At 44.8% G+C, this 21,068-nt stretch overlaps 1 protein-coding gene across 1 annotated transcript in view; it reads right to left on the bottom strand.

Annotated features, from left to right (window-relative positions):
• Window positions 1-2,163: 2,163 nt before the first annotated feature.
• Window positions 2,164-21,068, bottom strand: part of LOC114429364 (cyclic nucleotide-gated channel cone photoreceptor subunit alpha-like) — a 32,936-nt gene continuing 14,031 nt past the window's right edge. The window contains exons 5-8 of the mRNA XM_028398241.1: window positions 4,013-4,135; window positions 3,834-3,935; window positions 3,636-3,742; window positions 2,164-3,560 (exon numbers count right to left, since the gene is read on the bottom strand). Coding sequence (XP_028254042.1) covers window positions 2,203-3,560; window positions 3,636-3,742; window positions 3,834-3,935; window positions 4,013-4,135 — 1,690 coding nt within the window. The 3' untranslated portion in view covers window positions 2,164-2,202. The remainder of the gene's footprint in view (window positions 3,561-3,635; window positions 3,743-3,833; window positions 3,936-4,012; window positions 4,136-21,068) is intronic.

The raw sequence follows: 21,068 nt of genomic DNA, 5'->3' as shown, positions 1-21,068 counted from the left end.
CAAAAAAAAGGACCATTCCACTCACAGCCATCGCTCGTTGGAATTTGTAGTTTTTTTTTTGTAATTTTTGTGTGTTTTGGGGGAGGAAGGGGGTGGGGGGCATGCCGCAGGTTAGACTTGTCATGATGAGCTGTGTAAAGTGCACTTAGACATTTTCAGAATGTTCGTTTCTGTCCGGCCGACACACGGTCGCCACGATTGTTTTCCGAGATGATTTTTCTTTTTTTATTATTATTTACCTCCTTGTCTTCCTGTTGTGTTGACGATTCTAAATAAAAAAAAAACAAAACAACCGTATATTTATATTATCAGTAGTCGCTTGTTGGATTTGGAGGATGAGAGTGTTCTAGTGCCAACCCCGAAACCCCCCCACCGCCACCCACAATGCATCCTGACTGTCTTATCTAAAGGCGACAAGGCGTCGGATGGGAAAAGATTTTCAAAATAAAAGTCTTAAGACTGTAAACTGCCCCACCCACTACCCACAATGAATCCTGACTGTCATCTAAAGGCGACATGGCATCAGATAGGAAAAGATTTTCGAAATAAAAGTTTTAAGACTGTGAACCCCACCACCCACAATGCACCCTGACCGTCTTATCTAAAGGCAACAAGTCGGATGGGAAAAAAAATTCAAAATAAAAGTCTTAAGACTGTGAAATCTCCCCCATTTCACCCTCTCCTTCCTCTTCCTTCCCCCTTACCCCCTCTCGCCAGATTTGTTTTTTGTGTTTGCTTTTTTTACCCATAAATCTTTGCGTTCACATAGTTATTTTCCCACGCAACATCCACGTTGCGTTCAAGATCGCTTGAGTAAAAAAACGCGAATATACTGTAGCACCGGCCCCTCCTCCAATTCCCCCCTGAGCCACCATTTTCTCTCCTCATGGATTTTTTTTTTTTTTTTTTAAACGACACACTTGTCGGGAGAGTCTGAGGATTTTTGGCTGCAAAGGGTTAAGTATTCATTTCCCCCCCCCCCCCCCCACTCTGTCTGACATGTTTGCCTGTACCTCGGGTTTGATGCTGCTCAGCCGGATCCTCTCTCGGGGGGCCACCGTCGACGCCGAAGGGTTAACCTTATCTTGGAAAAGGGAAATCGGTTTTCATCAATTTGGTGATGCAACAGTTAAAAAATATTCTACATGATGAAAGGCTTAAAGTATTCAGTGTTGTGAAAACATGCTAAATAAAGATGACTGCTTTTTTTCCAACTTGTATGTTTGTTTTGATTCCACAGGTCATGACGTGACAGTGTCATCCTCATGGTGGCGCCAGAGATCCAAGCAACTGCTGTTCTGCAACAGTTGCTTGAAAAATCAGCATTAAAAACAAAGAACCAGGAAGACATGATTGACACACTTTTCACAAAATTCAACAAGTTTTTGGCTGATCTGAATCTGGAATATATATACTTCTCCAAATAAACAAAAATAAATCAATTTAAAAATGTGCCTAAAATAAACTGTACACGCTAATAAGATTCTGTTAAAAAACAAAAAATTCTGCAATTTATAAATAATAAATAAATAATAAAATAAAATATGGTTCACTATCATGTGACCTGCAGGTCATGTGACAGAAATTCAACACGTTTTTGGCTGATCTGCTTTTTTTCTAGTGATAATATATATTTATATTTATATAATCGAAACAAAAAATAGTTTAAAAATGTGACAAAAATAAACTATACACGCTAATAAGTATCTGTAAAAAAACAAAAAATTCTGAATTTTACAATACAACTAAGTAAATATGATTCACTATCATGTGACCTGCAGGTCATGTGACAAAAATTCAACAAATTATAGGCTGATCTGCATAAAAAGATAGTTTACAAATGTGTGTAAAATAAGCCGTACATGCTAATAAAATTGTGTAAAAAAAAATTTTTTAAAGTTTTTCATAATAAAATAAAATATGATTCACTATCATGTGACTATCATGTGACACGTCAAATAAAGATGGATTGGATTGGATTGGACCTGCAGGTCATGTGACAAAAAAATTAGCAAATCAGAAAAAAAATAAAATAAACTTGCACATACTGGTTCCAGTTCACCGTTTATTCACATATTTTTTTAAATACATAAAATAAATTCAATTTTTTAAAATAATTTATGTCTTTATAACTTAGCAACGTAGCAACAATTTATTGACCCCTGCTTTTGAAAGCTACAAAAACCAGCTAAAGGGACAGTCTCAGTCGCAGACCCCTCTAAGGCTCTGGACCTCATTCGCCATGTTCGTGAGCCGCTGCTTGATTTTCCTCTGAGACGACTCGTACTGACTGGTCAGCTTTCGGAATTTGCTCGCCATGACCTCGTAGCTGCCCTCTATGGCGTTGACCTTGTCCTCCAGGTCTTTGGCGTCCACCGCTTTGACCAGAGACTCGTCGATGAGGTTGTCCTTCATGAGGATGGACCGGCCCTTCTCCTCCAGTGCGTACTTGGCGTCCGGATACTCTATGAGTGCCTCCATCAGGTCGTCTTTGGACAAGGCGAAGAGATCGGAGTAGCCCACACTCCGGATATTGGCTGTCCTCCGATTACCCGCCTTGCTCCCCTTGATCCCGAGTATGCTGATTTCGCCAAAGTACGCCCCGTCGCTAAGGACCACAAACTGCGTGACCCCGTCGTCGGCAACCACGGCCAGCTTCCCTTCTTTGATGATGTACATCTCCCGCCCGATGTCCCCCTTTTTACAGATGTAGTCGCCGGGACTGAAGACTTGCGGCTGGAGCTTGAGGACCAGCTCAACGAGCAAACCCGCCTCGCAGTCCTGAAAGATTCGCACTTTCCTCAAGGTCTCGAGGTGCACGTTGATGGCGATCTCGGCCTTCAGCTTGTCCGGCAGGTTCTTGAGCACCTGCTTCTCGTCGCAGGTTTTCTCCTCCGTCCACAGGTAGTCGAACCACTTCACCACCCTCGCCTCCAGCTCTTTGCTGACCTTCCGGAAATGCATGTACTGCTTGATGGAGTCGATCTTGGCCTGGAACTCCACGCGAGCCGCACCCATGTTGGAGATCATGGCGCCGACGTTACCTACGATTGTGGCGAAGATCAAGACGCCGGTGAGGAAGTCAACCACCACGAAGAAGTACTCGATGTCTCGGACTGGGGGTGGAGTCTCTCCGATGGTGGTCAAGGTAAGAGTGGACCAGTAGAAGCAGTAGATGTACTGTCGCGCCAGACGGGAGTACAGGGGATTGGTTATGTCTGGGTACACCCAGGTGTCCGAACCGAATCCCAGCACCTTGGAGATGGCAAAGTAGAGGCAACCGTTCCAGTGGATGATGATGATGATGTAAAGCACAAGGTTAGCAATTCGGAAGATGTTCGGGAAGTTGGTTCGCGTCTCCGTTCGGTCGAAGAACTCGAACAGTCGACCCAATCTGAAGAGACGGTTGAACCTCCACTCCGGATTGTTGATCCCGATTTTCAGAAAGACGATGTCGGTGGGAAGTATCGATATGACATCTAATCTGAACTGCAGCGTCTTCGTGTACTTCTCTTTCAGGACTTTGGCATCCCTTACAAGCAGCCCCTGCTCCAGAAAACCTGTAACAAACACACGATTACAGATTATTAGGACTTTCCTCTAATGTTAAGGGGGTTTAAACCAACATCACTGACCTGTCCTGGCTCTTACAAAGGTATCTACGTAGTACAGGAAATCCGAAACGTAGTCCAACACCATCCACAACGTGATGTTTGCAGACTGCAGTTCGTTAAAACATGCCCTGCAAGGGTGGGGGGGAAGCAAAGACACATAACGCACTAGCTATGAAACGATCAATTCAGCGAGATTGGAAATGCAGAACCAACACGGACCTGGCCACCAGCAAAATCAGGTTGTAGAACACCGGGATAGATATCGTGCATAGCCAGTAGTAGTACATATCCGTGGCAGGGTCCATGATCCACACCTCCTTACTAAGAGAGGATATTAGCAACAATTAGCATGTCAAACTGCCCCTCTCAGGCATGACATTAGGAAGGGTAGCGCTTACGGTGGTTCTTTTTTGTCGTCTTTCTTGTCATCCTTCTTGTTGTCCTTCTTGTCATCCTTTTTATCGTCCTTCTTGTCGTCCTTCTTTTCGTCTTTCTTGTCATCCTTTTTGTCATCCTTTTTTCTGCAATTATGACATATAAACATCGCCACTATAAACAATATGACGTCAATGTACAGTTGACCTTTGACCTTTCAGACCATCAATACAGAGTGCTAGATAAGTTTTAAAAAAAAACTTAGCAATTAGCATGTTAGCACTTCATGTTCTTGTCTCCTATATAAATTGTCCATCGGTTAAGGCTACTATTGGTCATTGAATTTTTTTATTGTATTTATTGGCTAAAAAACTGGCTAAGCTAACCTCGCTTAATGTTATTACTCGCAAAATTCTGTGCGAGTAGCGTAACTACAATGTAGGAAAATAGTAAGCTAGCTCATTTTGCGCTACTAGCTAATGTGACATTTAGCGCGCTAGATGTATGCATACACATTTTGATTCGTGATAATAACTGGCCGACATAAGCCAGACTATTTTTTGGTTAGCAAATCAAGCTTGTTTTAGGAAGCTAATTTTAACTTAATGTGCAGTAGCTGTTTCTGTACAGTTGACCTTTGACCCTTTCAGACCATCAATACAGTAAGCTGTATACTTTTTTTTTTAAAACGTAGCAATTAGCATGTTAGTATGTTAGCACTCCATGTTTTGCCTCCTATAGCCTATAAATTGTTTTTTGGTCCAGCCGCTGGCTAAGCTAACCTTGCTTAGCCAAATTCTATGCGAGTAGATATGCTAGCTTGTCGCATAACTTCACCATACAAAAAATATAGGCGAATAGTTAGCTAGCTCATTTTGCGCCACTAGGTAACGCGACTTTAGCATGGTAACTGTACGCACACACATTTTGATTCACGATAATGAATGGTCGATGTAAGCCGGACTAGTTTTTTGATTGCAAAACAAGTTAGTTTTAAGAAGCTAATTTTAGCGTAATGTGCAGGAGCTGTTTCTCTCCAACAGATGGCGCTGCAATGAGGAGAGCATATGCTCTAAATGTTTTTCTGACAATGAAAACAAGTGTTGAGCACTTGCTATTCTGGGCTAGCTAGCATAGCTGACAATGATGAGTTATAAGTTTTAATTAAAGCTGCAAGCAGCATTGCGGGCCCTCGCGCACCTTGCGATCCGCGGGGTCATCGCAGTCTTCTCTCCTATGCTCTCGTCTCCTATACTCTCCTGTGCTATGCTCTCCTCCTCTCATTTCCACAGATATACAACAAACACATGTTTACAACCAAACTTTCCTGCTACCAGTAGGTGGTGCTATGACCGTATCATCCTATTAGCATATATATCTGTTTAGACTCGGCTCCATGGCAGTACTGTAAGATTTTGTCCACATTGCATAAAGTATATGGGTAGTACTGCATAAAACACAGCGAGTTCCTTTGTAATGGCGAATGGTCAACTTTGAGGCCACTCCCCCACCACACGGTAATACTTTTGAAAGAGTTTTGGAATGCGTCTATTCCCTATGGTGTCCTGAGTGGACACAGTGAATTTCAGCTCAATTGCATGAAGTATGCGAGGCATGAAAAGTTTTATAGCAGGGTCAGAAAACGGTAAAACTTACAAAAATGGTGGACTTCCTGTTGGGTTTGGAGGGGGGGTCCAAGAGACTTTTTTGTGCGTCTTGGGGTGATACACATGTGTGCTAATTCTCATGATCCTGTGTCAAACTGGCCAGCGGAGCTACGCATTAGGCCAATAAATACAGTGAGTTCCTTTGTAATGGCGAATGGTCAACTTTGAGGCCACGCCCCCGCCACACCGTCAGACTTTTGTAAGAGTTTTGGAATGCGTCTATTCCCTATGGTGTCCTGAGTGGACACAGTGAGTTTTAGCTCATTTGGATGAAGTATGCGAGGCGTGAAAAGTTTTGTAGGAGGGTCACAAATCGCCAAAAATTAACAGAAATTTCAAAATTGCGGACTTCCTGTTGGGTTTGGAGGGGGGGTCCAAGAGACTTTTTTGTGCATCTTGGGGTGATACACATGTGTGCCAATTTTCATGACCCTACTCAAAACAGGCCAGGGGGGCAGGCAGAAAAACCTATGAAAACACAACATTTTGTGTAGCCAGTAGGTGGCGCTCTGTCAAAGCCTCAATATTGTTGTATAGATGTGTTTAGGGTCAGACTCTGATCATACATGTGACATTTCGTACAGATCGGACAGAAAACGAAGAAGTTATAGAGACTTTCTGTGTCCTCAGAAATGGTCAAACTTTGAGGCCACGCCCCGGCCACACCGTCAGACTTTTGTAAGAGTTTTGGAATGCGTCTATCCCTATGGTGTCCTGAGTGGACACGGCGAATTTCAGCTCAATCCGTTGAAGTATGCGAGGCGTGAAAAGTTTGGCAGCAGGGTCACACATCGCCAAAAATGGCCACAAACCTTCAAATGGCGGACTTCCTGTTGGGTTTGGAGGGGGGGTCCAAGAGACTTTTTTGTGCGTCTTGAGGTGATACATATGTGTGCCAATTTTCATAATCCTGTGTCAAACCGGCCAGAGGGGCTACGCGTTGGGGGCGCTATAGAGCCATTTTTATATGTGCATTTCAAAAGTCAGCAAATTTCAAAATTTTTCGGGCGAATGAATTTTTCTACCAAGTTTGGTGAGTTTTTGGGCATGTTAAGGCCTCCAAAAATGCGATCTCGGAGGGGGAAAAAAAAAAAAAAAAAAAAAAATTAAAGCTGCAAGCAGCATTGCGGGCCCTCGCGCACCTTGCGATCCGCGGGGTCATCGCAGTCTTCTCTCCTATGCTCTTGTCTCCTATACTCTCCTGTCCTATGCTCTCCTCTTATTTCCACAGAGATACAACGAACACATGTTTACAACCAAACTTTCCTGCTACCAGTAGGTGGCGCTATGACCGTATCATCCTATTAGCATGTATGTCTGATCAGACTCGGGTCCATAGCAGTACTGTAAGATTTTGTCCACATTGCATAAAGTATATGGGTAGTACTGCATAAAACACAGCGAGTTCCTTTGTAATGGCGAACGGTCAACTTTGAGGCCACTCCCCTGCCACACGGTAATACTTTTGAAAGAGTTTTGGAATGCATCTATTCCCTATGGTGTCCTGAGTAGACACAGTGAATTTCAGCTCAATTGCATGAAGTATGTGAGGCGTGAAAAGTTTTGAAGCAGGGTCAAAAATAGGCAAACAATTGCCACAAAAGTCAAAATGGCGGACTTCCTGTTGGGTTTGGAGGCGGGGTCCAAGAGACTTTTTTGTGCGTCTTGGGGTGATACACATGTGTGCTAATTTTCATGAACCTGTGTCAAACTGGCCAGCGGGGCTACACATTAGGGCAAAAAATACAGGGAGTTCCTTTGTAATGGCGAATGGTCAACTTTGAGGCCACGCCCCCACCACACCGTAAGACCTTTGTAAGAGTTTTGGAATGCGTCTGTTCCCTGTGCGGTCCTGAGTGGACACAGTGAATTTCAGCTCAATTGCATGAAGTATGTGAGGCGTGAAAAGTTTTGAAGCAGGGTCACAAGTAGGCAAAAAATGGCCACAAAAGTCAAAATGGTGGACTTCCTGTTGGGTTTGGAGGGGGGGTCCAAGAGACTTTTTTGTGCGTCTTGGGGTGATACACATGTGTGCTAATTCTCATGATCCTGTGTCAAACTGGCCAGCGGGGCTACGCATTAGGGCAATAAATACAGTGAGTTCCTTTGTAATGGCGAATGGTCAACTTTGAGGCCACGCCCCCGCCACACCGTCAGACTTTTGTAAGAGTTTTGGAATGCGTCTATTCCCTATGGTGTCCTGAGTGGACACAGTGAGTTTTAGCTCATTTGGATGAAGTATGCGAGGCGTGAAAAGTTTTGTAGGAGGGTCACAAATCGCCAAAAATTAACAGAAATTTCAAAATTGCGGACTTCCTGTTGGGTTTGGAGGGGGGGTCCAAGAGACTTTTTTGTGCATCTTGGGGTGATACACATGTGTACCAATTTTCATGACCCTACTCAAAACAGGCCAGGGGGGCAGGCAGAAAAACCTATGAAAACACAACATTTTGTGTAGCCAGTAGGTGGCGCTCTGTCAAAGCCTCAATATTGTTGTATAGATGTGTTTAGGGTCAGACTCTGATCATACATGTGACATTTCGTACAGATCGGACAGAAAACGAAGAAGTTATAGAGACTTTCTGTGTCCTCAGAAATGGTCAAACTTTGAGGCCACGCCCCGGCCACACCGTCAGACTTTTGTAAGAGTTTTGGAATGCGTCTATTCCCTATGGTGTCCTGAGTGGACACGGCGAATTTCAGCTCAATCCGTTGAAGTATGCGAGGCGTGAAAAGTTTGGCAGCAGGGTCACACATCGCCAAAAATGGCCACAAACCTTCAAATGGCGGACTTCCTGTTGGGTTTGGAGGGGGGGTCCAAGAGACTTTTTTGTGCGTCTTGAGGTGATACATATGTGTGCCAATTTTCATAATCCTGTGTCAAACCGGCCAGAGGGGCTACGCGTTGGGGGCGCTATAGAGCCATTTTTATATGTGCATTTCAAAAGTCAGCAAATTTCAAAATTTTTCGGGCGAATGAATTTTTCTACCAAGTTTGGTGAGTTTTTGGGCATGTTAAGGCCTCCAAAAATGCGATCTCGGAGGGGGAAAAAAAAAAAAAAAAAAAAAAAAAAAAAAAAATTAAAGCTGCAAGCAGCATTGCGGGCCCTCGCGCACCTTGCGATCCGTGGGGTCATCGCAGTCTTCTCTCCTATGCTCGCGTCTCCTATACTCTCCTGTGCTATGCTCTCCTCCTCTCATTTCCACAGATATACAACAAACACATGTTTACAACCAAACTTTCCTGCTACCAGTAGGTGGCGCTATGACCGTATCATCCTATTAGCATATATATCTGTTAGACTCGGCTCCATGGCAGTACTGTAAGATTTTGTCCACATTGCATAAAGTATATGGGTAGTACTGCATAAAACACAGCGAGTTCCTTTGTAATGGCGAATGGTCAACTTTGAGGCCACTCCCCCGCCACACGGTAATACTTTTGAAAGAGTTTTGGAATGCGTCTATTCCCTATGGTGTCCTGAGTGGACACAGTGAATTTCAGCTCAATTGCATGAAGTATGTGAGGCGTGAAAAGTTTTGAAGCAGGGTCACAAATAGGCAAAAAATGGCCACAAAAGTCAAAATGGTGGACTTCCTGTTGGGTTTGGAGGGGGGGTCCAAGAGACTTTTTTGTGCGTCTTGGGGTGATACACATGTGTGCTAATTCTCATGATCCTGTGTCAAACTGGCCAGCGGGGCTACGCATTAGGGCAATAAATACAGTGAGTTCCTTTGTAATGGCGAATGGTCAACTTTGAGGCCACGCCCCCGCCACACCGTCAGACTTTTGTAAGAGTTTTTGAATGCGTCTATTCCCTATGGTGTCCTGAGTGGACACAGTGAGTTTTAGCTCATTTGGAGGAAGTATGCGAGGCGTGAAAAGTTTTGTAGGAGGGTCACAAATCGCCAAAAATTAACAGAAATTTCAAAATTGCGGACTTCCTGTTGGGTTTGGAGGGGGGGTCCAAGAGACTTTTTTGTGCATCTTGGGGTGATACACATGTGTACCAATTTTCATGACCCTACTCAAAACAGGCCAGGGGGGCAGGCAGAAAAACCTATGAAAACACAACATTTTGTGTAGCCAGTAGGTGGCGCTCTGTCAAAGCCTCAATATTGTTGTATAGATGTGTTTAGGGTCAGACTCTGATCATACATGTGACATTTCGTACAGATCGGACAGAAAACGAAGAAGTTATAGAGACTTTCTGTGTCCTCAGAAATGGTCAAACTTTGAGGCCACGCCCCGGCCACACCGTAAGACTTTTGTAAGAGTTTTGGAATGCGTCTATTCCCTATGGTGTCCTGAGTGGACACGGCGAATTTCAGCTCAATCCGTTGAAGTATGCGAGGCGTGAAAAGTTTGGCAGCAGGGTCACACATCGCCAAAAATGGCCACAAACCTTCAAATGGCGGACTTCCTGTTGGGTTTGGAGGGGGGGTCCAAGAGACTTTTTTGTGCGTCTTGAGGTGATACATATGTGTGCCAATTTTCATAATCCTGTGTCAAACCGGCCAGAGGGGCTACGCGTTGGGGGCGCTATAGAGCCATTTTTATATGTGCATTTCAAAAGTCAGCAAATTTCAAAATTTTTCGGGCGAATGAATTTTTCTACCAAGTTTGGTGAGTTTTTGGGCATGTTAAGGCCTCCAAAAATGCGATCTCGGAGGGGGAAAAAAAAAAAAAAAAAAAAAAAAAAAAAAAAAAAAAAAAAATAATAATCCTAAGGGTTTCAATAGGGCTCTTGCACCATTCGGTGCTCGGGCCCTAAAAATAATAATCCTAAGGGTTTCAATAGGGCTCTTGCACAATTCGGTGCTCGGGCCCTAATAATTAAAGCTGCAAGCAGCATTGCGGGCCCTCGCGCACCTTGCGATCCGCGGGGCTATCGCTGTCTTCTCTCCTATGCTCTTGTCTCCTATACTCTCCTGTGCTATGCCCTCCTCTCCTCTCATTTGCAGAGATGTACAACAAACACATGTTTACAACCACACTTTCCTGCTACCAGTAGGTGGCGCTATGACCGTATCATCCTATTAGCATATATATGTGTTCAGACTCGGGTCCATGGCAGTACTGTAAGATTTTGGCCACATTGCATGAAGTATATGGGTAGTGCTGCATAAAACACAGCGAGTTCCTTTGTAATGGCGAACGGTCAACTTTGAGGCCACTCCCCCGCCACACGGTAATACTTTTGAAAGAGTTTTGGAATGCGTCTATTCCCTATGGTGTCCTGAGTGGACACAGTGAATTTCAGCTCAATTGCATGAAGTTTGTGATGCGTGAAAAGTTTTGAAGCAGGGTCACAAATAGGCAAAAAATGGCCACAAAAGTCAAAATGGCGGACTTCCTGTTGGGTTTGGAGGGGGGGTCCAAGAGACTTTTTTGTGCGTCTTGGGGTGATACACATGTGTGCCAATTTTCATGATCCTGTGTCAAACTGGCCAGCGGGGCTACGCGTTAGGGCAATAAATACAGGGAGTTCATTTGTAATGGCGAATGGTCAACTTTGAGGCCACACCCCCACCACACCGTAATACTTTTGTAAGAGTTTTGGAATGCGTCTATTCTGTATCGTGTCCTGAGTGGACACAGTGATTTTCAGCTTGATTGGATGAAGTATGCGAGGCGTGAAAAGTTTTGTAGCAGGGTCACAAATCGCCACAAATTAACAGACATTTCAAAATGGCGGACTTCCTGTTGGGTTTGGAGGGGGGGTCCAAGAGACTTTTTTGTGCGTCTTGGGGTGATACACATGTGTGCCAATTTTCGTGACCCTACTCAAAACAGGCCACAGGGGGCAGGCAGAAAAACCTATGAAAACACAACATTTTGTGTAGCCAGTAGGTGGCGCTCTGTCAAAGCCTCAATATTGTTGTATAGATGTGTTTAGGGTCAGACTCTGATCATACATGTGACATTTCGTACAGATCGGACAGAAAACGAAGAAGTTATAGAGACTTTCTGTGTCCTCAGAAATGGTCAAACTTTGAGGCCACGCCCCGGCCACACCGTCAGACTTTTGTAAGAGTTTTGGAATGCGTCTATTCCCTATGGTGTCCTGAGTGGACACGGCGAATTTCAGCTCAATCCGATGAAGTATGCGAGGCGTGAAAAGTTTGGCAGCAGGGTCACACATCGCCAAAAATGGCCACAAACCTTCAAATGGCGGACTTCCTGTTGGGTTTGGAGGGGGGGTCCAAGAGACTTTTTTGTGCGTCTTGAGGTGATACATATGTGTGCCAATTTTCATAATCCTGTGTCAAACCTTGCCAGAGGGGCTACGCGTTGGGGGCGCTATAGAGTCCATTTTCCTATGTGCGTTTCAAACGTCAGCAAATTTCAAAAATTTTTCGGGCGAATGAATTTTTCTACCAAGTTTGGTGAGTTTTTGGGCATGTTAAGGCCTCCAAAAATGCGATCTCGAGGGGGGGGGAAAGAAAAAAAAAAAAAAAAAAAAAAAATAATAATCCTAAGGGTTTCAATAGGGCTCTTGCACCATTCGGTGCTCGGGCCCTAATAATAATCCTAAGGGTTTCAATAGGGCTCTTGCACCATTCGGTGCTCGGGCCCTAATTAAAGCTGCAAGCAGCATTGCGGGCCCTCGCGCACCTTGCGATCCGCGGGTCATCGCAGTCTTCTCTCCTATGCTCTCGTCTCCTATACTCTCCTGTCCTATGCTCTCCTCCTCTCATTTCCACAGATATACAACAAACACATGTTTACAACCAAACTTTCCTGCTACCAGTAGGTGGCGCTATGACCGTATCATCCTATTAGCATATATATCTGTTCAGACTCGGGTCCATAGCAGTACTGTAAGATTTTGTCCACATTGCATAAAGTATATGGGTAGTACTGCATAAAACACAGCGAGTTCCTTTGTAATGGCGAATGGTCAACTTTGAGGCCACTCCCCGCCACACGGTAATACTTTTGAAAGAGTTTTGGAATGCGTCTATTCCCTATGGTGTCCTGAGTGGACACAGTGAATTTCAGCTCAATTGCATGAAGTATGTGAGGCGTGAAAAGTTTTGAAGCAGGGTCACAAATAGGCAAAAAATGGCCACAAAAGTCAAAATGGCGGACTTCCTGTTGGGTTTGGAGGGGGGTCCAAGAGACTTTTTTGTGCGTCTTGGGGTGATACACATGTGTGCCAATTTTCATGATCCTGTGTCAAACTGGCCAGCGGGGCTACGCGTTAGGGCAACAAATACAGGGAGTTCCTTTGTAATGGCGAATGGTCAACTTTGAGGCCACGCCCCCACCACACCGTAAGACTTTTGTAAGAGTTTTGGAATGCGTCTATTCCTATGGTGTCCTGAGTGGACACAGTGATTTTCAGCTTGATTGGATGAAGTATGCGAGGCAGTGAAAAGTTTTGTAGCAGGGTCACAAATCGCCAAAAATTAACAGAAATTTCAAAATTGCGGACTTCCTGTTGGGTTTGGAGGGGGGGTCCAAGAGACTTTTTTGTGCATCTTGGGGTGATACACATGTGTACCAATTTTCATGACCCTACTCAAAACAGGCCAGGGGGGCAGGCAGAAAAACCTATGAAAACACAACATTTTGTGTAGCCAGTAGGTGGCGCTCTGTCAAAGCCTCAATATTGTTGTATAGATGTGTTTAGGGTCAGACTCTGATCATACATGTGACATTTCGTACAGATCGGACAGAAAACGAAGAAGTTATAGAGACTTTCTGTGTCCTCAGAAATGGTCAAACTTTGAGGCCACGCCCCGGCCACACCGTCAGACTTTTGTAAGAGTTTTGGAATGCGTCTATTCCCTATGGTGTCCTGAGTGGACACGGCGAATTTCAGCTCAATCCGTTGAAGTATGCGAGGCGTGAAAAGTTTGGCAGCAGGGTCACACATCGCCAAAAATGGCCACAAACCTTCAAATGGCGGACTTCCTGTTGGGTTTGGAGGGGGGGTCCAAGAGACTTTTTTGTGCGTCTTGAGGTGATACATATGTGTGCCAATTTTCATAATCCTGTGTCAAACCGGCCAGAGGGGCTACGCGTTGGGGGCGCTATAGAGCCATTTTTATATGTGCATTTCAAAAGTCAGCAAATTTCAAAATTTTTCGGGCGAATGAATTTTTCTACCAAGTTTGGTGAGTTTTTGGGCATGTTAAGGCCTCCAAAAATGCGATCTCGGAGGGGGAAAAAAAAAAAAAAAAAAAAAAAAAAAAAAAATTAAAGCTGCAAGCAGCATTGCGGGCCCTCGCGCACCTTGCGATCCGTGGGGTCATCGCAGTCTTCTCTCCTATGCTCTCGTCTCCTATACTCTCCTGTGCTATGCTCTCCTCCTCTCATTTCCACAGATATACAACAAACACATGTTTACAACCAAACTTTCCTGCTACCAGTAGGTGGCGCTATGACCGTATCATCCTATTAGCATATATATCTGCTTAGACTCGGCTCCATGGCAGTACTGTAAGATTTTGTCCACATTGCATAAAGTATATGGGTAGTACTGCATAAAACACAGCGAGTTCCTTTGTAATGGCGAATGGTCAACTTTGAGGCCACTCCCCCGCCACATGGTAATACTTTTGAAAGAGTTTTGGAATGCGTCTATTCCCTATGGTGTCCTGAGTGGACACAGTGAATTTCAGCTCAATTGCATGAAGTATGTGAGGCGTGAAAAGTTTTGAAGCAGGGTCACAAATAGGCAAAAAATGGCCACAAAAGTCAAAATGGTGGACTTCCTGTTGGGTTTGGAGGGGGGGTCCAAGAGACTTTTTTGTGCGTCTTGGGGTGATACACATGTGTGCTAATTCTCATGATCCTGTGTCAAACTGGCCAGCGGGGCTACGCATTAGGGCAATAAATACAGTGAGTTCATTTGTAATGGCGAATGGTCAACTTTGAGGCCACGCCCCCGCCACACCGTCAGACTTTTGTAAGAGTTTTTGAATGCGTCTATTCCCTATGGTGTCCTGAGTGGACACAGTGAGTTTTAGCTCATTTGGATGAAGTATGCGAGGCGTGAAAAGTTTTGTAGGAGGGTCACAAATCGCCAAAAATTAACAGAAATTTCAAAATTGCGGACTTCCTGTTGGGTTTGGAGGGGGGGTCCAAGAGACTTTTTTGTGCATCTTGGGGTGATACACATGTGTACCAATTTTCATGACCCTACTCAAAACAGGCCAGGGGGGCAGGCAGAAAAACCTATGAAAACACAACATTTTGTGTAGCCAGTAGGTGGCGCTCTGTCAAAGCCTCAATATTGTTGTATAGATGTGTTTAGGGTCAGACTCTGATCATACATGTGACATTTCGTACAGATCGGACAGAAAACGAAGAAGTTATAGAGACTTTCTGTGTCCTCAGAAATGGTCAAACTTTGAGGCCACGCCCCGGCCACACCGTCAGACTTTTGTAAGAGTTTTGGAATGCGTCTATTCCCTATGGTGTCCTGAGTGGACACGGCGAATTTCAGCTCAATCCGTTGAAGTATGCGAGGCGTGAAAAGTTTGGCAGCAGGGTCACACATCGCCAAAAATGGCCACAAACCTTCAAATGGCGGACTTCCTGTTGGGTTTGGAGGGGGGGTCCAAGAGACTTTTTTGTGCGTCTTGAGGTGATACATATGTGTGCCAATTTTCATAATCCTGTGTCAAACCGGCCAGAGGGGCTACGCGTTGGGGGCGCTATAGAGCCATTTTTATATGTGCATTTCAAAAGTCAGCAAATTTCAAAATTTTTCGGGCGAATGAATTTTTCTACCAAGTTTGGTGAGTTTTTGGGCATGTTAAGGCCTCCAAAAATGCGATCTCGGAGGGGGAAAAAAAAAAAAAAAAAAAAAAAAAAAAAAAAAAAAATAATAATCCTAAGGGTTTCAATAGGGCTCTTGCACCATTCGGTGCTCGGGCCCTAAAAATAATAATCCTAAGGGTTTCAATAGGTCTCTTGCACAATTCGGTGCTCGGGCCCTAATAATTAAAGCTGCAAGCAGCATTGCGGGCCCTCGCGCACCTTGCGATCCGCGGGGCTATCGCTGTCTTCTCTCCTATGCTCTTGTCTCCTATACTCTCCTGTGCTATGCCCTCCTCTCCTCTCATTTGCAGAGATGTACAACAAACACATGTTTACAACCACACTTTCCTGCTACCAGTAGGTGGCGCTATGACCGTATCATCCTATTAGCATATATATGTGTTCAGACTCGGGTCCATGGCAGTACTGTAAGATTTTGTCCACATTGCATGAAGTATATGGGTAGTACTGCATAAAACACAGCGAGTTCCTTTGTAATGGCGAACGGTCAACTTTGAGGCCACTCCCCCGCCACACGGTAATACTTTTGAAAGAGTTTTGGAATGCGTCTATTCCCTATGGTGTCCTGAGTGGACACAGTGAATTTCAGCTCAATTGCATGAAGTATGTGAGGCGTGAAAAGTTTTGAAGCAGGGTCACAAATAGGCAAAAAATGGCCACAAAAGTCAAAATGGCGGACTTCCTGTTGGGTTTGGAGGGGGGGTCCAAGAGACTTTTTTGTGCGTCTTGGGGTGATACACATGTGTGCCAATTTTCATGATCCTGTGTCAAACTGGCCAGCGGGGCTACGCGTTAGGGCAATAAATACAGGGAGTTCCTTTGTAATGGCGAATGGTCAACTTTGAGGCCACGCCCCCACCACACCGTAATACTTTTGTAAGAGTTTTGGAATGCGTCTATTCCTGTATCGGTGTCCTGAGTGGACACAGTGATTTTCAGCTTGATTGGATGAAGTATGCGAGGCGTGAAAAGTTTTGTAGCAGGGTCACAAATCGCCAAAAATTAACAGAAATTTCAAAATGGCGGACTTCCTGTTGGGTTTGGAGGGGGGGTCCAAGAGACTTTTTTGTGCATCTTGGGGTGATACACATGTGTGCCAATTTTCGTGACCCTACTCAAAACAGGCCACAGGGGGCAGGCAGAAAAACCTATGAAAACACAACATTTTGTGTAGCCAGTAGGTGGCGCTCTGTCAAAGCCTCAATATTGTTGTATAGATGTGTTTAGGGTCAGACTCTGATCATACATGTGACATTTCGTACAGATCGGACAGAAAACGAAGAAGTTATAGAGACTTTCTGTGTCCTCAGAAATGGTCAAACTTTGAGGCCACGCCCCGGCCACACCGTCAGACTTTTGTAAGAGTTTTGGAATGCGTCTATTCCCTATGGTGTCCTGAGTGGACACGGCGAATTTCAGCTCAATCCGATGAAGTATGCGAGGCGTGAAAAATTTGGCAGCAGGGTCACACATCGCCAAAAATGGCCACAAACCTTCAAATGGCGGACTTCCTGTTGAGTTTGGAGGGGGGGTCCAAGAGACTTTTTTGTGCGTCTTGAGGTGATACATATGTGTGCCAATTTTCATAATCCTGTGTCAAACTGGCCAGAGGGGCTACGCGTTGGGGGCGCTATAGAGTCATTTTCCTATGTGCGTTTCAAACGTCAGCAAATTTCAAAATTTTTAGGGCGAATGAATTTTTCTACCAAGTTTGGTGAGTTTTTGGGCATGTTAAGGCCTCCAAAAATGCGATCTAAGGGGGGGAAAGAAAAAAAAAAAAAAAAAATAATAATCCTAAGGGTTTCAATAGGGCTCTTGCACCATTCGGTGCTCGGGCCCTAAATAATAATCCTAAGGGTTTCAATAGGGCTCTTGCACCATTCGGTGCTCGGGCCCTAAAAATAATAATCCTAAGGGTTTCAATAGGGCTCTTGCACCATTCGGTGCTCGGGCCCTAATTAAAGCTGCAAGCAGCATTGCGGGCCCTCGCGCACCTTGCGATCCGCGGGGTCATCGCAGTCTTCTCTCCTATGCTCTCGTCTCCTATGCTCTCCTGTCCTATGCTCTCCTCCTCTCATTTCCACAGATATACAACAAACACATGTTTACAACCAAACTTTCCTGCTACCAGTAGGTGGCGCTATGACCGAATCATCCTATTAGCATATATATCTGTTCAGACCCGGGTCCATAGCAGTACTGTAAGATTTTGTCCACATTGCATAAAGTATATGGGTAGTACTGCATAAAACACAGCGAGTTCCTTTGTAATGGCGAATGGTCAACTTTGAGGCCACTCCCCTGCCACACGGTAATACTTTTGAAAGAGTTTTGGAATGCGTCTATTCCCTATGGTGGCCTGAGTGGACACAGTGAATTTCAGCTCAATTGCGAGAAGTATGTGAGGCGTGAAAAGTTTTGTAGCAGGGTCACAAATAGGCAAAAATGGCCACAAAAGTCAAAATGGCGGACTTCCTGTTGGGTTTGGAGGGGGGGTCCAAGAGACTTTTTTGTGCGTCTTGGGGTGATACACATGTGTGCTAATTTTCATGATCCTGTGTCAAACTGGCCAGCGGGGCTACGCGTTAGGGCAAGAAATACAGGGAGTTCCTTTGTAATGGCGAATGGTCAACTTTGAGGCCACGCCCCCACCACACCGTAAGACTTTTGTAAGAGTTTTGGAATGCGTCTATTCTCTATGGTGTCCTGAGTGGACACAGTGATTTTCAGCTTGATTGGATGAAGTATGCGAGGCATGAAAAGTTTTGCAGCAGGGTCACAAATCGCCAAAAATTAACAGAAATTTCAAAATGGCGGACTTCCTGTTGGGTTTGGAGGGGGGGTCCAAGAGACTTTTTTGTGCATCTTGGGGTGATAAACATGTGTGCCAATTTTCGTGACCCTACTCAAAACAGGCCACAGGGGCAGGCAGAAAAACCTATGAAAACACAACATTTTGTGTAGCCAGTAGGTGGCGCTCTGTCAAAGCCTCAATATTGTTGTATAGATGTGTTTAGGGTCAGACTCTGATCATACATGTGACATTTCGTACAGATCGGACAGAAAACGAAGAAGTTATAGAGACTTTCTGTGTCCTCAGAAATGGTCAAACTTTGAGGCCACGCCCCGGCCACACCGTCAGACTTTTGTAAGAGTTTTGGAATGCGTCTATTCCCTATGGTGTCCTGAGTGGACACGGCGAATTTCAGCTCAATCCGATGAAGTATGCGAGGCGTGAAAAGTTTGGCAGCAGGGTCACACATCGCCAAAAATGGCCACAAACCTTCAAATGGCGGACTTCCTGTTGGGTTTGGAGGGGGGGTCCAAGAGACTTTTTTGTGCGTCTTGAGGTGATACATATGTGTGCCAATTTTCATAATCCTGTGTCAAACCGGCCAGAGGGGCTACGCGTTGGGGGCGCTATAGAGCCATTTTATATGTGCATTTCAAAAGTCAGCAAATTTCAAAATTTTTCGGGCGAATGAATTTTTCTACCAAGTTTGGTGAGTTTTTGGGCATGTTAAGGCCTCCAAAAATGCGATCTCGGAGGGGAAAAAAAAAAAAAAAAATTAAAGCTGCAAGCAGCATTGCGGGCCCTCGCGCACCTTGCGATCCGCGGGGTCATCGCAGTCTTCTCTCCTATGCTCTTGTCTCCTATACTCTCCTGTCCTATGCTCTCCTCTTATTTCCACAGAGATACAACGAACACATGTTTACAACCAAACTTTCCTGCTACCAGTAGGTGGCGCTATGACCGTATCATCCTATTAGCATATATATCTGTTCAGACTCAGGGTCCATAGCAGTACTGTAAGATTTTGTCCACATTGCATAAAGTATATGGGTAGTACTGCATAAAACACAGCGAGTTCCTTTGTAATGGCGAACGGTCAACTTTGAGGCCACTCCCCCGCCACACGGTAATACTTTTGAAAGAGTTTTGGAATGCATCTATTCCCTATGGTGTCCTGAGTAGACACAGTGAATTTCAGCTCAATTGCATGAAGTATGTGAGGCGTGAAAAGTTTTGAAGCAGGGTCAAAAATAGGCAAAAAATTGCCACAAAAGTCAAAATGGCGGACTTCCTGTTGGGTTTGGAGGCGGGGTCCAAGAGACTTTTTTGTGCGTCTTGGGGTGATACACATGTGTGCTAATTTTCATGAACCTGTGTCAAACTGGCCAGCGGGGCTACACATTAGGGCAAAAAATACAGGGAGTTCCTTTGTAATGGCGAATGGTCAACTTTGAGGCCACGCCCCCACCACACCGTAAGACTTTTGTAAGAGTTTTGGAATGCGTCTATTCCCTGTGGTGTCCTGAGTGGACACAGTGAATTTCAGCTCAATTGCATGAAGTATGTGAGGCGTGAAAAGTTTTGAAGCAGGGTCAAAAATAGGCAAAAAATGGCCACAAAAGTCAAAATGGCGGACTTCCTGTTGGGTTTGGAGGGGGGGTCCAAGAGACTTTTTTGTGCGTCTTGGGGTGATACACATGTGTGCCAATTCTCATGATCCTGTGTCAAACTGGCCAGCGGGGCTACGCATTAGGGCAATAAATACAGTGAGTTCCTTTGTAATGGCGAATGGTCAACTTTGAGGCCACGCCCCCGCCACACCGTCAGACTTTTGTAAGAGTTTTTGAATGCGTCTATTCCCTATGGTGTCCTGAGTGGACACAGTGATTTTCAGCTCATTTGGATGAAGTATGCGAGGCGTGAAAAGTTTTGTAGGAGGGTCACAAATCGCCAAAAATTAACGAAGAAGTTATAACGACTTCCTGTTTCCTCTGAAATGGTCAAACTTTGAGGCCACGCCCCGGCCACACAGTCAGACTTTTGTAAGAGTTTTGGAATGCGTCTATTCCCTATGGTGTCCTGAGTGGACACGGTGACTTTCAGCTCAATCCGTTGAAGTATGCGAGGCGTGAAAAGTTTGGCAGCAGGGTCACACATCGCCAAAAATGGCCACAAACCTTCAAATGGCGGACTTCCTGTTGGGTTTGGAGGGGGGGGTCCAAGAGACTTTTTTGTGCGTCTTGAGGTGATACATATGTGTGCCAATTTTCATAATCCTGTGTCAAACCGGCCAGAGGGGCTACGCGTTGGGGGCGCTATAGAGCCATTTTTATATGTGCATTTCAAAAGTCAGCAAATTTCAAAATTTTTCGGGCGAATGAATTTTTCTACCAAGTTTGGTGAGTTTTTGGGCATGTTAAGGCCTCCAAAATGCGATCTACGGAGGGGGAAAAAAAAAAAAAAAAAAAAAAAAAAAAAAAAAAAAAAAAAAAATAATAATCCTAAGGGTTTCAATAGGCTCTTGCACCATTCGGTGCTCGGGCCCTAATAATCCTAAGGGTTTCAATAGGGCTCTTGCACCATTCGGTGCTCGGGCCCTAATAATAATCCTAAGGGTTTCAATAGGGCTCTTGCACCATTCGGTGCTCGGGCCCTAATTAAAGCTGCAAGCAGCATTGCGGGCCCTCGCGCACCTTGCGATCCGCAGGGTCATCGCAGTCTTCTCTCCTATGCTCTCGTCTCCTATACTGTCCTGTGCTATGCTGTCCTCCTCCTCTCATTTCCACAGATATACAACAAACACATGTTTACAACCAAAC

The sequence above is a fragment of the Parambassis ranga genome, chromosome 2, assembly GCF_900634625.1.
Source record: "Parambassis ranga chromosome 2, fParRan2.1, whole genome shotgun sequence".
Taxonomy (NCBI): domain Eukaryota; kingdom Metazoa; phylum Chordata; class Actinopteri; family Ambassidae; genus Parambassis; species Parambassis ranga.
This window is presented reverse-complemented; position numbering and strand designations above follow the sequence as displayed.